Below are 19,307 nucleotides of genomic sequence, written 5' to 3' on the forward strand. Positions count from 1 at the left end.
CGTTGAAAAAATCCTTTGGAAAAACCTGACATACATTAATAAGTTTAACGAATAAATCTGATGGAAGAAAGAAAGAAGTTACAATGAATGACCTTGATCCTCAAACGAAGCATCTACTTTACAATGGCGCAAAATGTTTTTCCATGGACTGACATTTTAGCTCCTCCCACTCTTTTCACTTTAATATTGTCAGAATTTCACTGTATAACTTTGGCAACTTCTAAATCTTTTCACAAACTTATTTAAAAAAAGAAATCGGTTGCTATTATGGCCTGCTTCATGTACCCACTTTCCTTCGGCTGACAGCACCCTCACACAGTCAGTTTAACTGTAATGACAGGCTACAGGTTGTTGGACAAATGTCTGAAAAAAAGTCAGTTATTTTGGATTAGACAACAAATAACTTCAACCCCAGGTTGCATGGAGGTATCTGCCCATCGGTCAGTGCTCAGACTAAACTGCTTAGTAGACAAGGGAAACAATCTAATGAAGTGTCAGCAAGTCAGATCATCTCCAGTGGAGGGGTCAGTACCTCCCAAGTGCTGCCATATTATCTTGGCCGGAAGCCAAGGCGTTTGGATCTCACTCAGCTGGACAAGGTGCAATAAGCTAATGGACTGCAAAGATGGCTGTCTTTACTGAACGCTCTATTACATTCACAATTTAGTCCAACAACTGTTTTCAACGTTTTTTTTCTTATTTTATGAGAGTGGAAACAAACAATAGCCTAAGATGTGGTTCTATTCACATGTTCTCCAATAAACCTCTTATTTAATTCAACGGTGGAAATATTGAATAGGCTTAAATTATAAAGTGCTCCTTATGAATATAATTAAAAAGTCGTAGAGAGAAATTCGCAATTGGCTGGTTTCCAGCACGGGAAAATCATAATAGGCCTATTAATAATAAATAATTTTCCCACAAGTTCCCCCGCTCTCTCCGTCCATTAAACTGCACGTTACAACATCTAGACATCTAGGATGCCATCATTTCCGGTAGCACCTGAAAGCAGCATGGTAAAGTTGCCGTATGTTCTATAAAATGACCACTAGATGTCAGTATATCTCTGAACTCACAGCATAGGGCAAACGTGAGAGTCAGGCGATCAAACACTGGAGTTTAAACTTTACAAAATATTCTGACACTTATTCTGTGCCTCCAGCGAAGAGATCAGACTCGGGCTCTGTGATTAGTCACGGTGATGTCGCTCATGACATAATGACAAGATTATAGGCCTAAAGCCTGGAATCTTGATCAATTATTCTTGCTGATCTGCAGCATTTCTGATTTTTTTTTCCCTTTCCTTACACGTTATATTTTTGTCTGCGCAAGTATCTGCATCCACAGGGAAAGCAGAGATCATAGGAGTCCCGCCTCTTTGAGATCCAAAATGCACTGTGTAAAGGACCAACCAACCAACCAACCAACCAACCACTGAGGCTGGAAAATCCCTCTGACATTACCGGAGAGCATCACACTGCATCTCGACGCCGGTCATCTGCTCAGTGTAAGGGGGATGGATCTTCTCCTGGGCGGGACAGGGTCAGACAGCTTGGAAGCGTTAAGAGAGTTCAGAGAGTTTACAGTGTGGAGAACCGTGTAAAGCGTCAACATCACCGGGATTAGTCGTTAGACTACTGGTAGGCTACAGCGTTGAGAACGAAATTTCCAGCAGTTCTTCCAGGAGCAGGAGGAGACGTGAACAGACAGACCTCACAACTCAGCAAAATGCAAAACATGAAGCTGCAGATTAAAGTTGTAAATCCCACAGCGAACTGCTTCAAGTAGTGTGCTGCGACTGGACTGGAATCATGTAGCGTCTGTGAAGAGCAGCTCGCAGATTGTGAGGTGAACTCTCGGTGCGGGGAAAACAGTAACGGACAAACAAGAGGTTTATTTGTGCTCCTCGTCCCGTTCAAGCAGTTTGCAGCTTCTGCCACTCCAGCCTAACATGGCCCGGCTACGAAGGAAAGCGTGCATAGCTCTGTTTCTTTTTACGTTGTTCATCTTTGGAACCTTGATGGGACTGAGGACCCTGAAGCCCAGTGACGGTTTCTCGGACCTGGCTCCGGGTTTAGTGCTCCTGCCGATGATAGCGGGGAAGATGGACCGGCGCTCCGTGTCCCGTGATGCCACCGCGTCCCCAGGTCAAGCCCGCCCAGCTGGCAGCAACACCAAAGTAGTCTTGTCCAACTCCGGCCCTGAGGGCACCATCTTTTATGATGTTCATATCTTTTACTACACCTGGTATGGCACCCCACATATGGACGGCAAGTACATTCACTGGGACCACATCTTGGTGCCACACTGGGACCCCAAAATTGCGTCCAGCTACCCGAGAGGGAGACACATGCCGCCTGAGGACATCGGCTCCAGTTTCTACCCCGAACTCAATCCGTACAGCTCCAGGGACCCGGACGTGTTGGAGTCCCATATGGAACAGATCGGAGCATCTGCAGCAGGTACAGTTCAGAGATGCATGGGGCAATCAAAATTTTCTTGGAGAGAGAAGAGCTGAGTGTTGTGTTTTTTTTCCTGCTCAGCAGCTGCACAGAAATCTTGCTTCTATAAGCGCAAAACTGCCTCCTTTTCGCTTGAGGGGCAGTAAACATTTTCAGCACCACACATCCACTGGACAGCTCCCCACTTGCTCAACTGAAAGTCCCCAAATATCTGCTGCTGCGCTTTCCCCCTGCAGCACAGAAGAAACTTCACAACTTTGGAAGCCTCAGTTAACTAGAGATCAACTTTTAGGTCAAAATTATCACAATTTCAAAACTTAGACAGGCAACTTTAGAGTGTGTTTCACTCAAGTGAACTTTTCCACACAGCATGTCCCCTAGAGCTGAGTAATACAGTTGAAATCAATATCAGGGTATATTTATTTTAAACCTGATCTTAATAACTCTTAACAAATGTTAAAAACTATAATAACTGTTTTGGAATCATTACTTAAATCACCAGAAATACTGTAGGCAAAACAATAACACAATATGGTCATATCATTAGGGTATGATATGTTTTGACTGAGAGTCAGTAAATGGTAATATTTTTGTAGTATTCAGATAAACAACAAGATGTTTGACAAACAGACTTAATAATAATAGTAAAAATAATACTAGAGCTTTAAAATCTCCAAGGGGAATGAATTCATCTTAATATAAAGACCATGTGTTAAGGTTAAGTTGGAGTGTGTGCTTTAGTTACAAGAAAGGGAAAAGAAGCAGTGTAAGGTGTTTAATTATCACTCAGCCCTAATCATCTCCATTCCAGGCTTAGAGCTGTTTTTTGGGATGTCTCATGAAATATTAATAGGTACAGTATGTTGTTAGTCTTTTCAAAAACTTGTATGACTTTCGTAAAAAAACAGTAGTCTGGTGTCAAGTAACAGCCTTGTGTGTCCAGCCATCAGCAGCCAACACATGATAGGCCCTGATGTTTCTGTTCTGCGGCTCAGTAGGTTATTGTACACCATCCGGAATGATGACCGACCATCCAACCCTCTGAAACCTCACCGCACTGACAGATGGATCACGGGTGGACAGACTCACAATGCTTCGTTAAAACACTCCATTTAATTAGGCAGCACAGCCAGCCCAAGTCTAAATTGTTCTTTTGGCTTGATGACTGATCCCCTAAAACTTCAGAGGCCCGTAAATAAACAAACAGCAGTGGCCATATTCTTTATACACACCAGACATAGTTGAGTATTGTAATCTAATAGTTCCCACAGCTCCGCAGCAAGCAGACATGAGTTTAATGAATTAGCTCTGAGTGCACATCCAATGTGCCGGATCCTCTCTGGTGCAACCACTGTGGCCAATATGACACCATTTCTCAGCCTGCATCAGAGCATGAACAAGCATTTCTCTACTGCAATTTATGAGCTGTCACAAACTCTACCTATGCAGAGAGATTGCCACTAAAACAAGACATAATAAATAGTCTTAAAATGACAGATGCTTATTCATCAATCGGGTGCAGGATATGGACGATGGGCAGATAGGCATTCAGATAAAACCTATCAATTCTCCTCTAGACAGCCACGGATGAATTACTGAACCGAAATACAAAAAGACAAAAATGACTACAAAGAGACGCAAAACAACCACAAAGTGATGCATAATGACCCTGATCAGAAGCAAAAAACGACTACAAAGAGACTGAAAATGTCCAATAAGAGATGCATAATGTAGTTTATAGTCATTAATAGTTGTTTTTCCTATGTAGTAGGGGTCAGGGGCCTTTTGCATATCTGTGTACAAGGGCATATTGTCTCATCATCCATCCAGCATCTTTCCACAAACCTTACCAGCATCTGTCAGAGTCCTGTAAAATAAGAACAGTAATTACCCTAATGAATTATCAGGGTAGAAATTTTAGTGCTTTTTAATAAAAGCACAACTTAATTCAGTGGTCTCAAATGGGTCTGTAAAACTGTGTGAAGGGCTGCATGAAAATGTCACTGTAGATTAATGAAAGCAAAGGTTTTTCACCACCCTTTCCCCCCACAGGATTGTCAGCATTTCTTGCAATCAACATGAAATCCATACACCATTCCAACAATGCATAAGTTAACATTTTTAGAGGTTCATATGCATTTTGGACATAGGTTCACACCTCTCTGAGGTATTAGCCAATGCCTTTAGTCCTGAATACATGATCAGACTTGTGTGTTTCTGTGTGTCTCCAGGGGTTCTGGTCCTGTCCTGGTATCCTCCTGGTCTGGCTGATGACAACGGGGAACCTGCTGAGGATTTGGTACCAGCTGTACTGGATGCTGCATATAGACACAACCTGAAGGTAAAAAGGCATCAGCACATTTTGTGTGTGTGTGTGTGTGTGTGTGTGTGTGTGTGTGTGTTTGTGTTTGTGTTTGTGTTTGTGTGTGTGTGTGTGTGTGTGTGTGTGTGTGTGTGTGTGTGTGTGTGTGTGTGTGTGTGTGTGAAAGACCTGACACAAAGCCAGGAAAGAGTCCATGGCTCCAAAACAGAGCAATGAATCAAATCTATTCTGAGGCATGATATTCAGCTCAGTTTTCACAGCATACACCAAGTAGTCCCAGGAAAATGATTGTTGATTTGTCCATTTTAAATCAACAACTGTTGATGGAGTTGTTGGTTTTCCACCAGGTGATATAGGCTTTGCAGTAGGCATTTTAAGCACATTCCCCTCTATTCTGTTGATTTAATTTGGTAAATTCCAGTGAACCAGCCCTTTTTGCAAGCAAGACCTGGACAAGACAACAGCATAAAAGGTTCCAGACAATAAATGTCCAAAAACTTAGTGGTAGTTTTGTTTTAGATTGAGTCCAGGCTATTGACTGTAATCAAAAGGGTTGAAGAATAGTAACCATTATTTTCAGGCTTGTGTGAAAAAGTGGGGGATGTCTGGTAATAGGTTATGTACAGTTAACCAACTGAAAGTATGCCTTTCACACACTACAAACTAGACTAAACTGCAGAAAGGCTACAACTGACACAGCCAATGCACTATATTGTATTTAAATAGCCTAATGTGTAAAACTTCCAGCTTGTAGAAGTCAAATGTCATTTCATGGAGAGATGCCCATTACTTTATTTCTGAATGGTTGCTAGAGGTTCAATGAGTAAATATGATTGTCTGTCTATTATCTTTCCATCCATTCACCTTACTAGTAGCACAGTGACACAATGCTATGGATTACTGATGCTTCACAGAGGTGAGCAGCGAGTTTAACACCGCTCAGGATAGTAATCTCAAACCAGCTATTGTGCTGTGATGAGTTATACTGTGATGCTGCAGTTTCCTTTTGCCACTGGAGAGTAAGATTGAGAGCTGCCGAAGCTCGACTTGTTTTGCCGTTTCTCCTGTAAGGCTGTCTCTGCTACTCAGGCATTTGACTCCGGATGTTTGCCACTGCAGTGACATCCCCAGCATTAGAGTGAAAAACAGGTCAAAGAGCTGCTTCTGCTGCTGGAGCAGTTGTTCAGTGAGGACTCAATGAGCTTGGGAGCACATCAGCAGGGTGGAGAGGTGGGGGAGTAGCAAAACCACATGACCATTTGCCAATTAGGTCGGAAAATGGTGCGATGGAGAAAATAACTGCCGCCCATGTTGGCCCCTCTGTCTCCTGTCACTATATTGTGGGCTTATTAAACTTTTACGGGAAACCCTTTCTTGTAATACGATACAATTCGTATCAGATGCTCAGATAGAGAGACAAAGTAAGATTATGACTCTGTCTTTGATGACATAGCTGTTTTTGATCGACATGGTGATCAGAGTTTGAGGTTCTTTTGTTAAGACTTCCGCTTTAAAATTTCTCTGAACTGAGAGTTGAAGAGAGATACATCATGTGTTCATGTGCTGATCAAAAGCTGCTCGAGGGGCATTCTTTCCGTATGACTGAATTAGAAATGTCATATAAGAGAGACTGGCTTGTAAGAGTTTTCTTATGTCGAAGCAGGTACCATTAATAATGCACCAACGGCATTTGCACAACACACTACATATTTAAGTAAAGAAAAATCAGACAGATGACATGCTAGGGGGGCAGGTACAAGATAAAACCTTTACTGGTCCATGCTGAAAAGGAAAAACAAAGTACAAAGCATCAGCATTACTGTAAGGTTTTGTTAGAGTTATTATAATTTTTGGAGCTGAAACAAAAAGCTGGTGAATTGAGCAAAGAATAATCTGCAACTTCATTATCGATTGTGTCAATGAAAAAATGCCAAATATGCTCTTGTTCCGGCCTCTTAGATATAAGGAATTACTGTTTTTCTTCGTCATATATTATTGTAAATTGAATATTTTGGGGTTTTGGACTGTTGATGGAACAACACAAAATGTTTTAAGAGATCACTTGGGAAATTGCAATGGGTGATAATGAAAATAATATAGTTGCAGCCCTAATGATGTTCATCGGAAATAAAATAGTAAACTGAGGCCATAGCATTGAGAATTTTTTTGCTTTTTGAGTCCTTATTTACTTGACATAACATATTTGAGACATGATACAAAGTTTGTCAAATTGTGAAAAAGATCAGTACAGAATAAGCTTCATATATGCTAACATCAGCAGGTTACAAATGTAACTGTATTTATAGAAGCGCATTGAAGTATTGTATACGATTAAAATAACTCAAAACCTACACAGAAACAAGTTGTATTTACATGTTGCTAAAGTTATCATCAAGGTTAATTGTATATAAAGTAACAGAAAGGGTCTTCATTATTACACAGCTTGTTATCATTCCAGAGTTTGTATCCTGATGTGAAGATAAAGATAATTTACTTTCCAGCAGCAATGTGACACATATTGACCTCATCCTCTCTATAAACAAGTCTGATGAGAGGCAGTAGGTTTGTTAGGCATGCCTGTCAGATTTGATATCACATTTGTTTATTCTGCCGTTTGGCTGCAGGGAAAGATATAATGTATCTCCGTGAGGGCACGACAAGAACGATGGGATTAGATATGCAACGCTGAGCTGATGAGGTTTTACACATAATGCTGTCAGGATAGAAGCTAATAGACTGAATTTAATGCCGTGCTTTATTGTCATCACTGACCCAGCTAGCATGACATTTTCATAAAAAGCGTGGAGGAAGCATGTGTGTGAAAACAGACTGTGACATGCTTTGTATAAATCCACTGAACATTTTTAGTATATCATTGAAATAAGGAACTGCTCATCTTTGTGTTTTATAAAAGCATTTAGAAGATCACACTCAGAGAGCAGAGAAAGCTCTAGAATAAAATTGCATGCACAGCAGCATGTTGAGTGCAGGGTTTCTAAGCATCCTCTTCCAGTTCTCCTTGTTTTTGATGAACTCCTCCCACTCCCTCTGCACAGAAGGACATTTATCTTTGAAGTGCTTCTTCTTGCATAATTTCAGAAAAACGCTGACAAGGTAAAGAACTTTGGCTCTGATCATTTGGAACTACTAATGCTGATTTTTTTTTTTTTTTTTTTTTTTTTTAAGCAACAACATTAGATAATGTCTTTGCTCTTTTCGACTGAAAGGCAGGCTAAAAGGAGGGAGGGAAGCCCAAGTGGAGAAGGACAACGACAGATGGTCCCACAGGAGCAGTGCCAGCAGCCAAAAATGTATCAGATCTGAATTCAGGAAACACACATATCTGTTTGTGGTAGCAAAGTGGCTAACAGCTAATCTGAAAGCCGCTTAAGAAAATATGTGAGCAGTTTTGCTTTGAAACATCAGGCCTGTGGAAAGTCTAGTGCACAAATTATACAGAGATAAGACAAAGAAAGAAAACCCAGGGAAATTGAAGTCTCAGGAGAACTCTGCTTGTCTAAAACACACAAAACTTTTATTCTGTGAAAGAGGGAGAGGATACCTTTCTGTGTGTGCTTTGGTCTCCATCTGTTATCTCCACCCTTTCTTGTCCTGTGGTGATTTGTCTCCTAACTGAGGACGAGGACGACAAGGAGCCAAGCGCTCTGGTTGACAGAGCAATCAAAGGCAGCATGTGAATTAGCCTTTACCATGGTTTTATGTACCTTCATGAGGCATGAATATGGCATTAACCTTTCCATGATTTATGGCCAGATTAAGCTATTAGAGGCCCCTGGACATACATTTGCTGATGGGTGTCTGGTGACCCCAGATGTATTGAGGAAAATCAGACTCTGAACACAATATGATTCAGAGCTGCAAATTTGTTTTTTATTATGGATTAATGGTTTTGAATGAAAAATGCCTGTTAGAAATGTAGGTGGAAATGTATTGAAATTTTGTGTTTTACAGTCCAAACATGATATTTTCAGTTTGATATATATATATATTCAGAGGGTTATGAAACATGTGGTCTGTGTTTAGTTATGAGAGAGATTTAAATCAAATTCACTTGTGCTCCAAGATCAAGATCCTCTTACTATTTCTCTGCAAGACATTATGACCTACAAGTTAACATTTAAGTTTTATATGTTGGGTAGGATTAGCTAGTTGCCCCTAATCACATCAGATTGGATAAGGACAGTTATGTATATATACCTGAGTTTAAGATGAGTCATTAAAAATATTTTAGAGCTTGTAACAGAACAAGTAACACAGGGAAACAAAATTAGAACAAAGAAAATCTAGATTTTGATACAGCGCTCCTACAGTTTACTGAAACCTAAGTGACATGCTTTTGTGCCTAATACAGATGCAGGTGAATGGAAACTAGAACAGAGCTAAAAACAAATCCTGGCTATCCCACAACACACTGCTAAAAACACACTGATCCCTCTTTGTGTAACACCACAAAAGAAAGCGATGTACTTTTTCTTATTATATAAGTTGAGCAGCATTTCAGCAGCACCCACACACAGCTCGTGCATCGTGTATTGTGTATGGCTGTTGGGTTGGAGAGCAGATCACATGGAGCCTCCACAGCAGTGCTGCTGCTGCTCGACCTCAGCTTGAAGAGGAGCTGAAATAGTCCTTCTGCCCAGGGGAGGGTGGGGGCGGTTTGGTGGGGACAGGGTGGAGGGGTGGGGGTCAGAAGCTGGGTGCAGGAGGGAAGGGGCAGAGGGGAAGTGTGCATCATAGGTCCCATGACTCAGTTTGCCTCTGAACAATCTGCACCCTGAGGGGCTGTAAAAGTTGAATCTAGTAAGTAGGCCATGTAGTTGCATGTACACAGGGGAATATGGCCCATGGGTGCCCAATGATGGCATCAGCCACACTTTCTTGTTTCCAGATGCACCGAGTAGCTACATTCAGTCTTTTTGTGACCTTACATTGGGATGTGCGTTCAATGGCTTTGACCACAGAGTGAAACTGACAATCTCGAATAAAGAATTCCTCAGTTTTGTTGAAATTAATCTAATTGTTGTTAAGGTCTGGACCTCTATCTTTGTGACGGCTCACATCCCTTCTTTAGAGCTTTCTGCATGACATGGCACTAAATTCCAATCTGCTCAGCATAAATCATGCTGGGGTCGTTCCAGGCTCATGCTGTCAGTGTTTATGAGGTATTAAAATGCGTTGACTCTTGTCTCATTTACTTCTAAATTATCACAGAGTAATGGGCCAGTGTGTTTACAAAAATGAGCAGAGTTTTCTAGTAGCCTGCACTCTGCTGCAGTGAACAGGAGAGCATCACAGCCCCCCCCACATCTGTCGATGATTATTACGTGGCGTCATATCATCTAATACCCCACAGCTTTTTAAAATAGGTTCATGTTTGATCTCACTTTACTGGGCAAGAAGTCCAGAGAGTTATGGCTTCATAAACATTGATTTCAGACCGCCAGGATCTTCCTTCCTCTATCTTTTATTAAAATTGATATTTTGGAAGCAAAATGCATCTGACACCATCAAAATGTACATTTTCTTGCTCATAAAAGCACTTAGCATCTTCGTTACTGGCGTAAGTGATTCTGTTTTCTTGCTTCCAGCTGACAGTTTATCTATAGACAGTTTAAAACAATTTGCAAGGCTACAGTCTATTCCAAACATCACTTAATGCATCGGTACACTTATGGCCAATAAATTAGATTAGGTGGATTAAGTTAGAAGTTAGATTATAGTAAAATACTGTGTTGCCAACAGACCTTTTTCCACAGCTTCCAGTCACTAAACCATTTTAACTGATGATTGGTATGTAATTACAACAGCTAACAAAGATTAAATGCTGTGAACAAAAGCAGCTTTTTCATTAAGATCTTTTGCTAGATAATGGTTGTTTATTTTAAGTAAAAATACTGGACTAGATGCAGGCTTAACACTAGGTTTATATCTGGAATAAGTCATGAGTTATACACTGTAGGCTCAGTCAACCATGTGTCAGTTCAGCTGATGACATCTTGCATTCATTTAGTTGCTGTTGGCCTCCATCATCTTAAAAAGCCATTTTCCCTCACATTGTTCCCCATGGTTGTCCACTGCTGGAGAAGAAAAGTGTTTCCCTTTGATCATGCATTATTCAAAGTCAGTGAATTCTCTGGCCATGCCTTTAACTTTTTGTGTACATGTCACTTTAGGTCCCTTGTTCCTCTGCTGCTTTTGTTCATCATTTGCAAATACCCATTTTAGAGCCATTATCTGAGTGTTACAACAGTCTCTTGAGAGGTACCACTCTGGGTGAAAAACCTCTTCTACAGTGTGACAGAATTTGTCAGGAAACTGAAACAGAGGGAAAACATGGTTCTTTACACTCGCATGGATCTGGGTAAGATAGTGTGGTTGTACCAAGTCAGTGTTGCCCTCTTTTATTCAGAAGTTTTTAGAAGACTGTAAACGAATATAGTCCATAACATAGCAGTAGGTTAGAGAAAGCAGATGCCATGCTATGCTTTCGGGCCACACCATGTCAAAATGGTGCATGATTAACTTCTTTTGTTTTGCAGAATTGAAATGGTAGAACTACTTCTATTTTTTTTAACGGTATAATCATCTATAACAACCTTTGACTATAATATTCATTTTATTTTTCCCTGAGAAACTGACTGTTGATTCATGGTCAATACTTGCTAAGGTCATCTGTAAGTGCTGATTGTGGCACCTTTTTTTTTTTTTTAATTAACAGGTAATAGGATGAATGGAAGCCAACAAGTCATGTGTCTTTTTGCATGTTTTTCCCAGGTTGCATTTCACATCCAACCATACAGAGGACGCAATGACCAGAGCGTGCATGACAACATCAAGTATATCATTGACAGGTAGGCACTCTGCACCTCTCCATCACTGTGTCAACTCAAATAGAAAGCCATTAAGATTTCATGCATAACTGAAAGAACAGTAGTCACAAAACTGAAATACTTTAAGTAAGAATTTCTGATTATATAAGGCCAGTTTCATGACTTATGAATGAGTTTTTGAAGCAAATGCTTTTTCCTCAACCTTTAGTAGTGGGGTTGCTCTGAAAAGGAGCAACTGTCAAGTACATACAAACTCAAAAGTCCACCCCTCAAAGATAATTCCCCCAAAAGATTTAAACAAGAAACAACAAGCAAATCTTAATATTTTGTCTCGATAGTGATGATAATAGCATGTGGCATGACTGGTCTGCCAGACACTTCCAGAGCAAGATTATATAATTATGTACTGTTCAATGCCAATTATATACTATTCCCCTCTATACTATTTTTACTAGGACACATCATTTGGTCATAATTTTCCCATGACCACGTTTGTTCATGACAGGGTATCCTGAAATGTTATATTTGCTGTGGACATTCATGGAACATGGTAGGATAAATCTTAATGTTTTTGGTGACCCTGTAAACATCCTTCCAAACCGCTTTAATGTACAGTTTCCACTTTTGTATTATTTAAAGTTTTTACACTCATCTTACTACACAATGTCTTGACAGCATCACATTAAATATATTCTTTATTGTAAGGTAGATATTAAGTGAAGCTGTGCCATTTCATTGAACGTTAATATTCTACATTTCTCGCATTATTTTATACACATTTCCTTGAAATTTTCCCAAGCAAATTTGGCATCTTCATGAACTTTTGGCTCTCCACCAGAATTTAAAATAAAGTTCTGTGGGTGTGAACAATATTTGACTGCAGGGCATGTGTTTGTAATGACTGACCCATGCTGGCCAATCGCCTCTTCAGGGGTCTAAGTGCCAAGATTCGTGCTCCCCAGAGGATAAACCCTTTCCATGTTCAATTGATTTTAATGACTCAAACTCCACCAAACTCAGAAACTAACTTTTCGATTAAAGCTTGCAAAATGATCATTTTCCTGTAAAGAACAGTGCAGCCTCTTGACTTGTTTCAGCACTAACTAACTGTATCGTTGTCTTTAAAGGTACGGTGACCATGGAGCCTTCTACAAGTTCACCTCAAGCACAGGGAAGAGTCTCCCACTGTTTTACATCTACGACTCCTACCTAACTCCCCCAGAGTCCTGGTCTGAATTTTTGACTCCCACCGGCTCCCACAGTGTGCGTGGCTCAGCTTATGACTCCATCTTCATTGCCCTGATCGTGGAGGAGCGCCACAAGCACGACATCCTTGCAGGTGGCTTTGATGGCATGTACACTTATTTTGCCTCCAATGGCTTCTCCTTCGGCTCTTCTCACCAGAATTGGAAGGCCATCAAAGCGTTTTGTGACGGCAACAATCTCCTCTTCATCCCCAGCGTGGGACCTGGTTACATCGACACCAGCATTCGGCCGTGGAACAACCACAACACGCGCAACCGAGTGAACGGCCGTTACTACGAGACGGCCCTGCAGGCGGCGCTCAATGTGAGGCCAGAGATTGTCACTATCACGTCCTTTAATGAATGGCACGAGGGGACGCAGATAGAGAGGGCAATGCCTAAAAAAACTGTGACACGTGTATACTTGGACTATCAGCCACATGGACCTGATCACTACTTGGAGCTGACCCGCCGCTGGGCAGAGGAATTCAACAAAGAGAAAGAGCAATGGCTTATGTGAGCTTTGCTCAAATGAACTTGAAACAGGATGCTCTAGTTGATGTTTGTGTACACATGAAAGAACAACAGAATAGGGAGTGAATGTAGAGACTGATCAGTATAGATGTGAGCGCATAAGGACTTTCTTTTACCTTTTAACTATACTGGATGTTAGAGTTGCTGCAAGTGTGTGTGTGCAAATTTGTGCTCACATGCTAATCTGAACAGGACTTTCTTAATTGAACTTTCAGGTAAAGCCGCAATAAAGAGTCAGTCTGGGGAATTTTCTCCAACTTTTATTGACAGCCCAGACCTCTAAAATGCTCTGTAGGTCTGTCACTCATCACTGACTGCGACTTATTTCACAATTAGCTCAAACACTCCCACTATCAGAAAAACTACTGCCTGACATATTCATAAATACTACGTGTCACCATGTGAAGTCTTCATATATAACTCATTACAATAGCAATAGTGGCACTTTTATGGTTTTTCATTAAACAGAATGAGACACAAATGTTGATCTTCCCTTTGCTCAGGTTCAGAGAGCTCATTAATATGGTGATGACATAGTGTTTTTAAAACCAGTACATGAGGGTTAAGCAAGTGAAGCAAGTGAAGAGTGGTTTTATTGCAGATGTCATACAAAAATCTTCAACATGAGTCCTATAAAATTAAAGGAATAGTTCAGCATTTTGGGAAATATTGATGAGAAGATTGTTTAAATATGAAGCTACAGGCAGCAGCCGCTTGGCTTAGCTTAGCATAAAGCCAACAACTAGCCTGGTTTTGTTTAATGGTAATAACATCCACCCTTTAAACATTATATCTTGTTTGTTAAATCAATACAAAAACATAAATCTAGAAAGGACAAGTTGCAGTTTTACAAGGTGTTATGTGCTGGACTACTTCTTGGCCAAGTGCAGTGACTTTATGGAGTCTCTGCTAGTTACCTGACAAAACTTAAATCAACTTATCTCTCAGCACAAAAGCAAATACATTTATTTCCCAATATGACAACCTATTGCTTTAAAAGTTTTATTTCAGTTTTCAGTTCTCTGTCTTATTTGTTTTATATATATTGTACAATATTTAATAAGGTTTCATATAATTTCAGATTGTTGTAATTCTGTCAAAAAGGCTGCACCACTGAAAACCATCTTGAAGAAACTCCAAGAAATGTATATTAGCTGGTGAGTAAAATTAAATGTCCTTTTGAATATTTGTAGCATGAAGATTACCACTGCTACTCTTCACTATGCTAACCAACAAAGGTGTTCAGTATTAGAGTAAGTCAGTCAGGCCATTGGAGGGCAGTTACACTAAATTTTGCCTTAAACTTATATTATTATTATATTATATTCAGACCTACTTGAATTAATCAGAATTTTGGTGTAATTACCTGTATGGAAAAAAAAGCCATGTTCATTGTGGGCACACATTACCTTCTTTCACTTAAGTTAAATCAATAGAATCAGAAGTTGAAAGTTTTGAGGCTGGGGCTCAATGTTTTGGATAAAAACCTATCACTTACTGGGGCACTCTGTTGTATGGATGTGTGTGTGATTTAGAGTTGATGAAATCCTGCTGTCTATTAAAAGTAAAAGTACTTTCAGACAGGCATCTTTGAGAATAATTTGTCTTTGGTTGATATTTTTTTATTTTTTAAACACAATCTGAGTCTTGATTTCACATGCCATTAATAATCAACAATGAGTAATCCAGACACCTAAAAATACCGAAAGCATGTGTCAAATGGCCTCATATTCATAATGAAGAGCGATACTGAAAAAAAAAACACCTTTTATTGTGGCTGTGCCAAGCTTATACATTCCATCAAAACAAATTTACATCAGATCAGTATTTCATAGTATGCATCCACTTGGTCTGTGTGTGAACGAACATGACTCTTAAGTATTACAGTATCTTCTAACTTGTACATGTAGTTTAAGCTACAACATAAAACAGAGTTATTGTAACTGAAGCTGGGGACCAACTGTAGTAAGAGCCTCGCACAGTTCAAACTGACAAAATAAATACAGGGGATTCATAATTTAATAAAAACTGTTCTGAACTCATAAAAATTTCATGCGTAGTCAATGAACTCCTATCCTTTTATGTTATCAGAAAGATTGATTCAGGTCTTATATGGGGGGCCTATGACGCATAACCCTCATCAAAATAGTATGTCAAAATATTAACTGAAACCACTGTATTCTTAGTTAAACTGCTTTGAAAATTCAAAAAATGTTTTTTGTTTATAATTGCAAAAAAAAAAAAAAAAAAAAAAAAAAAACTTTTACAATTACAATACTCAGTTTAAAATCCCACATAATCCCAGGATAGTACACACAAAGTAAGGCAGAAAATATGTTCATCAAAAGAAAAAAGTAACATCAGACCTTAAAGCAGCAGCCATAACAATACCAGTGGTTTAAGACCTGAATTGTTCATGATGTTTAGTCTTTCCTGAGAAACACTAAATTCTTCTGTGTGAACATCAAAAGGATTCATCTTTTCTGACCAAGCCCCAAGGTCAAAGCTATTTGTGCGTCTCAGCATGTGTTGTGGAGTGTGGAGAGCTCAAAGGTCATTTTCCCGAGTCCTCTGACAGTCCATATTTGCGCTCCAGCACATCAACCGTAGAAGAGAGGGCACTGAAAACAGAATTACAGTCATTTCTCAATTAATGTACCAAGTCTCCTTCAGGTTAAGTGTGGGAAGGTTGGCGGGAGGTGAAGTTCAGTCACAAAGTAGAGTTTAAACACAATACAATCAACTTGACTCCATATGGCATTTTATCACCATTGTCCCTCTTTGTGGTGACAGTGTGGTAAGATTGTGGAAGAGCATCGCAAATACGTCTGTGTGTAGTAGACTGCAGCAGTGTTTTAGTTCACTAATTAATGCAAAACACCCCTGATTACTTTCTGTGGTCAGTATTTAAATATTCTGTCTGCACAGGCTTGCTCACATTTTGTTTACTAGCTTCCAGGAGACTCATAATCATAGCAGGTGCTGCAGCTGGCTCATCCTCCCAGTGGTGGAGTATGTTGTCATGACACTGTTGCCTCAGTAGAAAGCACAGCAGTAAACCAAAACACTGGCAGGTGCACAATGCAGGTGGAGCTTTCTAAGAAATTAGCCTGTGCCCGATTTTGGTGCATATATTTTCTTCCAGAGTTGTTAAGTAAACAGGAACAGGTCACAAAATTATCATTATTATCATTTAAATAATTTTGAGATTTGTAACTGCAGGAGATGAAAGCCAACTGGTCCCAGTAACAGCATTAACTTACCAGCCTGGCCTGATGATGTTGTATTTACCAAATTGGGATAAATCGACCACCGTTGAACCTGCACGGCTCTGGTCTCCTATTGGTCCGCCATCCACCACTACTGCTAGGTTAGGCCAGAGTTCTTGGAACTCCTTCAGAATAAAAAAAAACAAAACAAACAGCAGCATTAAAGATAAAGAAGCAAGAAAAAAAAGAAAAAACATCATTCTTACATTAATTAAGATGCTGGGAAACATTTTTCCTCTTACATGTACTTTCACAGTGCTGGTGTATGAGCTGATGTTGGCGCTGGTAAGTGCCAGTGGCTCCCCACACATCTGGCAAAGGCGCCTCATGAAGGCATGGTCTGGGATACGTACACCTACAAGCTGAGGGACACAAGGACATGAAAACAACAGATTATTGACATTTATTAACAAATCACTTGGAATCATTTGGTGTTTTATTTTCAGTAATGTCTCCTAAAAGGAGTGAACTTACTGAGGTAAAGGGGTTGAGATCTGTGTTCAGCGTTTCAGACCTTTCAAACACCAGAGTGACGGGACCAGGCAGCAGGTCACCTAACAGCTCTTTCTTCACCTTCACCTTGCAGTACCTGACCACATGAACAAAAACAAGCCAAGTTCAAGTTGAGCTGTACTTTTAAAGTCAGTGATGCTGTAAATTGTGAGCTGTAAAATTCCACTTCAGATGGTATTACACTGTTCAAAGCATTGTCAGTCTAAAGATGTTCTATATTTAGCCTTGAGCTGAAATTATTAAATGATTAGTCAGTGTGTGGGTTTGTCAATGAAAAGAAAAGCAAACTGTTCTGATAACCAATAATCATTTTATATTTCTAGCAAAAATATCAAACATGCTACCTGTTCCAGCTTCTCATTTATGACGATTTGCTGCTTTTCTTTTTGTTATGTGATTAACTGGAAATCCTTGGGTTTTGGACTGAAACCACCACTTATAAACCAAGAAATTAATTGAAAAACAATCTTAATCACATTCATCAATAATGAAAGTAATTGTTAGCTGCAACCAAAATTCAGTCCAGAGTGATGATGCTCAGTTTTTTCCATCAGTCTGCCATGTGTCTTCTGATTTAGTGATGTATCTATCTAGCAAATTAAGTTATGAATAAAGGGGTATTTCTGTTATAGCAGGTGTGCTTGTTGCTTGAAATGTAAACCGTGTCTTGTTGGTGTGGAGATGTTATCTCTGCCTCTTATACGTGTGACTCCGCTGTGTATGAGTAACATATTGTGTGTGCAAAATAGTAGGTCTAGAAAGAAATCACACTTCTGAGGGACTGACACCAACACAAGTTACAGTTACAAGTTGCCACTGATGTTTTAAATTGCACAGAAGTCTGCATTAAAACTGTAACTCTTAGAAATATTACTGTTCACGCTCCGCCAAACAACAAAATGGGCCACGATCAGTGTTCCTCTCATTCTAATGGTAAAACAGCAGAAACTTACTTATAAATATCCTGGACTTCTCCTACACAGATGGCCAGTGGTTTGTGTCCATTTCGACCTTTGATGTTGTAGGTTTTTCTGATGGCTTCAGAGTTTTGGGCCAGACATGCCAGGCCGTAGATTGTGTCTGTGGGCACAGCAACAACATGGCCCTCCTTCAGGGCCTTCACCGTGCAACGCAGGATTTCAGCACCATCTGCAGTTCAAAAACAGGGAGGGTCAATGGGGCATCATCCACAGCAAAAGCTCCAATGACAACAAAACACAGGGCAAAAACATCTCAAGGAATGAGGGGCGCACATAGAGTAAAAGCTTTTCCTAAGCTGCAGGAACTGATGTTTTCACAATCACAGAAAGGATTTCACCTTTTAAAAACAAACCGGGGAAGGTCCATATCATTGACAACAGGAAAATCAGGAGTCTGATGCAACACACTGTGACGTTTACTGACACCTTATGTCAATCTGTCTTCAGCCGCTGAAACCTCTCGGAGACATTCACCTGTTTGGAAAACAAACAACTCTACAGCAACCCACGTGTACTTCAGCTCACCTGTTTGGCCCTCCTGGTTAACAGTCGGCCCGTTGGAGGTCGGCGGCAGTAAACGCAGCACTTTGGTTTTGAGCTCTTTGCACATTTCTGCTCCGACTCGGCGAGCCGCGGCGGATCTGTGAGCTCCTCTTGATTTGAGTAATTCAACAGCGATGTTACAAACTGACTTCATAAAACCAAAGCTACAACCACGGACTTTTCGATTCACAGCCGAGGAGCATGTTGTCGCCAGATGACATCACAGAAAAGTCTTCCGGGTTACGCCCCCAAACTATGACGACACGTTTCTTAAAGGGCAATGTCAGGGAAATTTTACTTAAAATGAAGAAACACCATTAGATAAGAAACTTAATTACAAAAAAACCCCCAGACAAATTCATTTTACAATTTAACAAGTAGTCCATAAATGAATATATTTGAAACTGTCTCATAAAGAAAATTTGAAAAATAAATAAATTACGTGTCCCTGCATGAAGTACAATTCTTCTGCAGTTCCTCACGTTATATAATGAAAATGAAAATGTCAGCTTAGGGGGTATAATCTAATTTCATTGTCCTTCTTGTGCTAAGTGCAAATGTATGTTGACGTTTGTGAATTGTTCATTG

At 40.0% G+C, this 19,307-nt stretch overlaps 2 protein-coding genes across 2 annotated transcripts; one reads left to right on the top strand and one right to left on the bottom strand.

The window, feature by feature from the left end:
* Positions 1–1,525: 1,525 nt before the first annotated feature.
* On the top strand, positions 1,526–15,001 carry LOC111651138 (glycoprotein endo-alpha-1,2-mannosidase-like protein). Its single transcript, XM_023401096.2, has 4 exons — positions 1,526–2,462; positions 4,694–4,803; positions 11,581–11,657; positions 12,764–15,001. Exons 1-4 carry the CDS (start codon positions 1,952–1,954, stop codon positions 13,398–13,400), a joined length of 1,335 nt encoding a protein of 444 aa, XP_023256864.1. The 5' UTR covers positions 1,526–1,951; the 3' UTR covers positions 13,401–15,001.
* A 163-nt stretch (positions 15,002–15,164) lies between these two features.
* yrdc (yrdC N(6)-threonylcarbamoyltransferase domain containing) lies at positions 15,165–18,950 on the bottom strand. Its single transcript, XM_023401098.1, has 6 exons — positions 18,702–18,950; positions 18,150–18,345; positions 17,158–17,272; positions 16,926–17,045; positions 16,678–16,808; positions 15,165–16,035 (listed from the first exon to the last, which is right to left on the bottom strand). The coding sequence occupies exons 1-6, from the start codon at positions 18,871–18,873 to the stop codon at positions 15,969–15,971; spliced, it is 801 nt and encodes a 266-aa protein (XP_023256866.1). The 5' UTR covers positions 18,874–18,950; the 3' UTR covers positions 15,165–15,968.
* Between the last annotated feature and the right edge of the window lie 357 nt (positions 18,951–19,307).

This window comes from Seriola lalandi, unplaced genomic scaffold (assembly GCF_002814215.2).
Source record: "Seriola lalandi dorsalis isolate HSWRI2012SDOR001 ecotype SW California unplaced genomic scaffold, Sedor1 jcf7180002053444, whole genome shotgun sequence".
Taxonomy (NCBI): domain Eukaryota; kingdom Metazoa; phylum Chordata; class Actinopteri; order Carangiformes; family Carangidae; genus Seriola; species Seriola lalandi.

Excerpts from the sequence above, each read along its gene's own strand:
- LOC111651138 (XM_023401096.2), top strand. The coding sequence starts at position 1,952 with ATGGCCCGGCTACGAAGGAAAGCGTGCATAGCTCTGTTTCTTTTTACG. Across the intron at positions 4,804-11,580 it reads CATATAGACACAACCTGAAG|GTTGCATTTCACATCCAACC; the intron begins GTAAAAAGGCAT and ends TGTTTTTCCCAG. Across the intron at positions 11,658-12,763 it reads ATCAAGTATATCATTGACAG|GTACGGTGACCATGGAGCCT; the intron begins GTAGGCACTCTG and ends TTGTCTTTAAAG.
- yrdc (XM_023401098.1), bottom strand. The coding sequence starts at position 18,873 with ATGAAGTCAGTTTGTAACATCGCTGTTGAATTACTCAAATCAAGAGGA. Across the intron at positions 17,046-17,157 it reads ATCTCAACCCCTTTACCTCA|CTTGTAGGTGTACGTATCCC; the intron begins GTAAGTTCACTC and ends TGTGTCCCTCAG. Across the intron at positions 16,036-16,677 it reads AACATCATCAGGCCAGGCTG|TGCCCTCTCTTCTACGGTTG; the intron begins GTAAGTTAATGC and ends TTCTGTTTTCAG.